Source organism: Rhododendron vialii, chromosome 13a (assembly GCF_030253575.1).
Source record: "Rhododendron vialii isolate Sample 1 chromosome 13a, ASM3025357v1".
In the NCBI taxonomy this organism is placed as follows: Eukaryota; Viridiplantae; Streptophyta; class Magnoliopsida; order Ericales; family Ericaceae; genus Rhododendron; species Rhododendron vialii.
In genome coordinates this window covers 6,616,130-6,622,728 of record NC_080569.1, presented here as the reverse complement: position 1 = coordinate 6,622,728, position 6,599 = coordinate 6,616,130, and the positions used below count along the sequence as shown (strand labels likewise).

The 6,599-nt window shown below is 39.6% G+C and overlaps 2 protein-coding genes across 2 annotated transcripts; both read left to right on the top strand.

Moving 5' to 3' along the window:
* The first annotated feature begins 748 nt into the window (after positions 1-748).
* LOC131313822 (beta-amyrin 28-monooxygenase-like) lies at positions 749-2,090 on the top strand. The gene is made up of 3 exons (XM_058342325.1): positions 749-1,253; positions 1,875-1,975; positions 2,067-2,090. The coding sequence occupies exons 1-3, from the start codon at positions 749-751 to the stop codon at positions 2,088-2,090; spliced, it is 630 nt and encodes a 209-aa protein (XP_058198308.1).
* Positions 2,091-4,659: 2,569 nt separating this feature from the next.
* LOC131314216 (RING-H2 finger protein ATL73-like) lies at positions 4,660-5,650 on the top strand. The gene has a single exon (XM_058342719.1). It carries the CDS (start codon positions 4,984-4,986, stop codon positions 5,467-5,469), a length of 486 nt encoding a protein of 161 aa, XP_058198702.1. The 5' UTR covers positions 4,660-4,983; the 3' UTR covers positions 5,470-5,650.
* Positions 5,651-6,599: the final 949 nt, after the last annotated feature.

Sequence of the window (6,599 nt, the reverse complement as noted above, 5' to 3'; positions counted from 1 at the left end):
TGTACTCATATAGTCCTTAACATATTATTTTAAGTGGAAAAATAAATCTCAGCGTCCATGTTACAATGGGTTCTCGTATTTTTCTTTCTTGAATTTACTTGTTCTTTTTTTCTTTTTTCGCTTGGATTAAGTTTTTTTCTATTTACATATGCATTGATGATGCATTGATCTTGACATAAATATTACTACGCAGTTGATTGTCTCTCTTTTTTTCAAAAAAAATAAACAAAGTAGTTGGTACATTCATAATAAGTTTGTTCTGGACAAGGACATGAATTATTATTGCAACGGATGCATGAATATATATAGCAGCCAAAGGATCAATTTGGTGATCAAGCAATGAAGCACTCTCTCTGAAACGCAATGGAGATGTCTTTGATTGCCTTAGCTACATTTACATTTCTACTAGTTTCCATACTTTTGCTTTTTAAGTTTGTCATTAAGAAGAGTACTCATGGATCCAAAAATCTTCCAAAAGGGTTTCTTTGCTTGCCTCTGATCGGAGAGATCCTGAGCTTTTGCATATGCTATTGGAAATGATCAAAGTGCTGATCAATGGATAAACAAAAGGGTGGCAAAATACGGGCCGATTTTCAAAACGTCGATAGCGTGCATTCCAGTCGTGTTTATTGTTGGTCTGGCCGGAAACAAGTTTGTATTTGGTTCCAGCAAGATGTGTTTTCTACCAACCGACCAAAGAGCTTAAGAGCCCTCCTAGGAAGAAAGTCTACAGAACTACGTCAAGCGAATGGATGATCTGGTGACCGCTTTGTTGCTGAAAGAAACAACAGAGAAAGATACCATTAAGTTTGTTGATTTTATGAAGAAGCTCACATTTAAAGTTGCTTGTGACATTCTTTTTGGTATCCATGACGAGGCAACACAAGAGGCCTTCATGGATGATTTTCATCTCGTTTTTAAGGCACTTGGCTCTATTTATTTAAAGTATCCAGGCCCAGGGTCTCCTTACTCCATGGGCTTGCAAGCCAAAGCAAGGATTTCTCATCGGTTTCTGCCGATTCTGAGGCAGAGAAAGGAGGAGCTTTCCACAGGTGTTTTGAGTCCAACAAACGACGTATTGTCAAGTCTACTGGCATCGAGAGATGAAAATAAAGAACCCATTCCAGAAGAAGTGGTTGTCGATAATTGTACGTTCCTAATCATAGCAAGTCATGATTCAACAGCTATTCTTTTGAGTTTGATGGTATGGAAGCCATCTAGCGATAAGCAATTTTACTCCAAAGTTTTAAAAGGTATGAATCCACCCCATAGATAACTAAAGACTAGACATTTATACACATGCTTGTTGTGCAAGTTCATGTTCTGCAACTAATTTCAGTCATCACAATTCATTTGTACTCTCTCATAGAACATCTGGATATATTGAGAAACAAAGAAGCCACAGCAGAAGAAAAAGAATATAATTTTTTGATCGAATGTCGTTCAAGGTCTATGTTGTCCGATTTGGTTGTTCATAGTGCTATGTGTATTGTTTCTTGGATAGCCGCCACTCATGTAATTTTTTTTTTTGGCCAATCGGAAATATCATAGATTAAAAAAAGACACTATAGCCAAGATAAAGTATCATTGTAAAGTATCTCCAATAGACTCAAACCAATCCTAAGCAAAATGACTAGAAAAAGTGCAATTTTTTACTTTAGCTAGCACCTAAATGTTTGTATTAGAGCATTCGCACCGGTCTTTCTAAATTTCGGACCAAATTAGAGAGAGAAAAGCCACTTTATTACTTTAGTTATCCACTTTAAAAATGTCTATTGCATCAAACTCTTTATTTTCACTCTCTACCCTTCAACTAATTAAATATTCAAATCTTTTTTAAAATGGTTTCGTACATGTTTACGGAGCATTCCCAGTGGGTTTGTCAGCCACTTCACCGGTGGGTTTGTTGACACGAATACTGAAATTGTATTTTAATGGAGAGAAGAGTGAACAATGCCTCTTTTCTTCTAACGAGGTACTGTAGCAAAATTAAAATTTTGTAAAGTAGCGACGAAGTCCACAAGCCTGGTACAGAGAGGTTTTCAGTCTTTTGCTCTCTAATCTAGCGGCAGAAGAAGAATGGAGAGTGAGATGTGGATGCTCTTACCACCAGCCTAGTTTTTTTAGGCTAGCTAAATCCCATTAATATTATTATATTAACAGTATACACAAAAAGTCTCATTTGTACTTCTTCCTCACGAAAAGCTACAACGAAAATATAAAATAATGTTGGCTAGTGAACAAGTACCTCGCTGGTACACGCGGGGAACTGTAGTAATATTCTAAGAGGCGACCCTCTTGCTTAGTCTGCTGGGACTTGATTTTGTGGTTAAACCTATTCAAAATAGATAAAAGGAGGGTTTTGCTTGGTCTATTGGAAATGTTCAGATAGGGACACAAGGCAAACAGAAGTCGAAACAAAAAACTAAGTACGAATATGCCCCACGCCCAAGGCATCAGCCAAAACAAATTTCCTAGCAGAGTAGCAGCTAACGGGACGCTAGTTGTTACAATAAGATCCTCTTCTTATAATTACTTTGCTAGCGATTTATCTTTCTAAGTTGCTATTATTGTGCTTCTTGTGATTGACTCAATTTCCGTCTTCTTGATTTGCTTACAAGTTTTTTTTGCTGTTGACTTGTAGAACTATGCAGTATGCATAGCCACGAGGTTACGCTTCCCAAATATTTATCTTTTTTGGGGGAGTTTTAATTTCGTCAGAGGGCAGATGTTAAAGTTAGTTTTAATTTTAATGTCAAAAGTGCATCTTAAATGCAATTTTTGGAGTCATTTGATGCATGCGGATCCATGTGTATTAAACGGCTCTGAACGCCAAGGGCGAACTCGGAGGAGTGACACGTGCCACCCCTGTCTCAGAAATACCCAAAAAATATACATATTTACATGAAGCAACATTAAAGTGAAATGATAATCCCAAAACATAATACTATAGTATGACAATACTTCAAAAGTTTACATCGTATGAGCGGTTTCTTAGGCCACAAAGTTTGAGCCTCTTTGGCACCATTATATGCTATCCTTTTTATTTTATTTTATTTTAAAAGACTCTGCTCAGTCTCTCATTCTATGGAATTTTTCCTTTTTTTTTCAACAACTTTTCATCTCTCTCTGTGCATAAATTCGCACCATGTTTGAAATCTTTCCACTAATTGAAGAGGAATGTGACCCATTTGAACGTTAAATAAATTTGCACCAAATTTAGCACTTTTACTGCATTTTTCTTTACAGATATATGTTGTGTGAACAGACATATAAAATGAGTTCACAAACATGTCAATTTACATATTTTTATGACTAAGTTGTGAGTTACTACTTTTTTTTTTCTTCCCACATTCGGTGAAAGAGGGATTGCCCCATTTCCCTTGGTATCCCAGAAACTTGTCAATTTTTTCTATTTTTGGCCCCAAACCCATCACACCTCCCACGTCCTTATCCACTAAACCCATTGGGCCTTCTTCTACCAAAATTAAAATTAACCCGGCCTACCAATTCTAAAACCAACAGGTGCACCATCAAGAAATTCGGGCCCACATCAGTCCAAACCCAATCAGATGACCTCCACGGAATGGCCCATGATTGAGTGCCAAATAAACCCAACCCTAACAAATACAATACTGTATTTCTGGAGCTGGCACTGTTGTCACTTGCCAGGGGCGGTGGGAGTTCACAACTAGTAGTGGGTGCGCCAGACCCCACATGATTTCCCCGTTCCTTCCACACTAGAAAATATGTATTAGGAACGTAGAAACTTCACAAGACCATCTCCCAACAAGGATGGATTACTACTTCAGAAAATCTTATTTGCGGATCATTTTGTAAAGCGGAGGCCAATCGCGTGCGTCCAAAGTATTTTTGAACGGTTCAGACTGAAAATCAATTGCGATCGGTAAAAATTAAAAATGAACCTCAGCCATTGATTGCGTGAATGGACGACTGAGATTGCTGTTTCGTAAATAGGTTGTTCACAGAGCCTCCGCAAATAAGTTTCTCTCTTAGTACTTACCCTAAAAAAAATGGTCTTGTTTAGTGTTAATGTTTTTGTAAATTACCTAAGTCTAGGGTGTAAATGGATGGGTGGGCCTTTGTGTATGTGAATTGCGGGGTTGCTTAGGGTCACCCACCTGGGAATTGGAAATCCTGCGAGGGATAGTTACCTTACCTACAGTATTTTAGTTGTTTCGGCTTTAGAAAGAAAGATAATGTCTGAGTCTAACTCAGGTCATTTCATAACAATCCAAACCAAGAATAGCAATTTCCAGAACCCCAATTGTGAAGTTGACGCTTCATAATCAAGTTGCATGTGCTGCATCCATCAGAGCAAGTTGTGTTTATCTTTTGCGAATGGGCCCAAAATAACTTGGAATTGATAGGTCACCTAACTTAATTCTGCGTATAGTTTGTAATTTCATTTAATGGCCAAGGTCCAGGTTAGCTAACGGGTATTGGCTAATCCCCTTTTCAGTCCAGTCAAAATCATGCCATCCCTTCTGAGATTAGAAAATTCACAAGAAATTATGTTTTTCCGGTCTGATCCCAAAAACTGAACCCTAATCAATTGTATATGTAGCAGACTCACCAACCAATCGGCCTAACTTGGGGCTAGTTATCACATCACTTCCACATAAAAAGACAAAGGCAAAAACAAAAACAAAAACAAAAAGAACTTGAACTTCCGTATCATTCTGTGCCACAAGGCCATCTATGTATGTGGACGACAAAAATATGACCTTAACCATCTGGGTATCCCGAACTTCTGCAGCAGTGGAGTTCAGTTAGTAGAATCTCTCTCTCTCTCTCTCTCTCTCTCTCTCTCTCTCTCTCTCACACACACACACACACACACACACACACGCACGCACATACTCACACCTCCTGAGTTAGCACACAAAGAGAATTGGATTTGGCAAGAGAGGACCAATTGGATTAGTTAGCCATTTAATTGGCTACCAAAACATAGTGTTAATGGCCATGGCAAGGCACCACCACCACCAGCACCGCCTCCTGCTCAACACTCACACAGTGGCACCACCACCAAACATCGGAAGCAGTACTTCACATGGCAGTGGTGGGAGTTTCGACAACAACATGATGTTAATTCTGGCAGCCTTGCTATGCTCGTTAATAGGTGCACTTTTGATAAACTCAATCATCCGTTGTGCCATACGGTGCAGCCAAAGACTTGCAATTGAGGACCCCGATCTGGTTCTATCTCAATTGGCTCCCACGGGGGTGAGTAAAGATGCACTGGGCCAGATTCCGGTGGTGGCATATCAGCCGGGAAGCGATATTCCGGCTAAGGAATGTTGTCCGATTTGCCTCGGAGAATTCGGTGGTGGAGAGAAGGTTAGGATTTTACCTAAATGTGGCCATGGTTTTCATGTGAAGTGTATAGACACATGGTTGTTGTCGCACTCGTCGTGTCCAAATTGTAGAGTCTATGTTCTTTGAACATGGTTTATGGAAATTTAGAAATAATGGATAGAATTTATTAGTCACAGAAGCTGGCAGTCTTGTTTTGGGATGAGCCGAACAAGTTTTGGGCCTTGTTTATGTGAAGGAAATTATGTATAGCTATCTTTTTACTTGTTTGGCATAATTTACAAGTACGAATTTTTCCGTCTTTAGTCAAGTTTTGGGCCTTGTTTATGCGAACTTTTCACAGAACGAAGACTTTTTCTGCTGTGGTTTGGAAGTTAAGTCTTGGCATCTCAAGGGCTATTTTGCCTCTGTCTCGGGGGCTGTACGTGTTGGGTAGTTCAGTATAGAAAGGGCAAAGGTTTAAGGAATGCCATTTATAAGCTTTTCTTTGTGAGGGTTAGCTCTTGGTCTTCTACGATTTCGCATCCCAGAATAGGAGGCCTCCTTGATTCTCGAATCTTTCTGATAAACAATTGTACTGTATATAGTTTTCCCCGTCTTGGTTGTTGTGGTGCTTTGGGCTTTAGGGGATTGTTGGGACTTTTGTGGTATAGGTTGTCCAGGGGATAGCCTCTGATTTTTTTTTTTTAGTGAATTGAATTTTTTGCTTAACAGAAAACGAAAGAAAGAAGGATTGTGTTCCCCAATATTAACTCTACTCCTACATAGGACTTGTGGAGGGAAAATATTAATTTCAGGGTCATAAGTGGTATTACAAATACCAACGATTACATCACTTTTTTTTTTCTTTTGGTCACATTATATACATCAGCGGGATTGGAAGAGTTAGTATGTTAGTTCACAGGGGGTCCAAAGGCTGTCTATAGCCCTAAACCCCACCCACACCCCTCGCGGGACTCGAACCCCTGCCTCCATTGAAGAAGAGGGTGAATTTTACCATCTAGGCCAGCATGGCAGTTCAACGATTACATCACTTGACTTCCCCTCCATTTCCTCCTATTTTTGGAGAAGTCATGAGCTCAAAATGGTTGTACTCTTCTCCCCTCCATTTCCCTTCAATCCCCCTCCTTTCCCCTCCTAAAATGCAATCCAAACAAGAAAATCACCCCTCAAATCCCTCACTTCCCCTCCGAATCCCTCAATCCAAGTGGCGTGCATGTCTTGGGCTCTTGATATTTGTGATTAATGGCGGAGGGAAG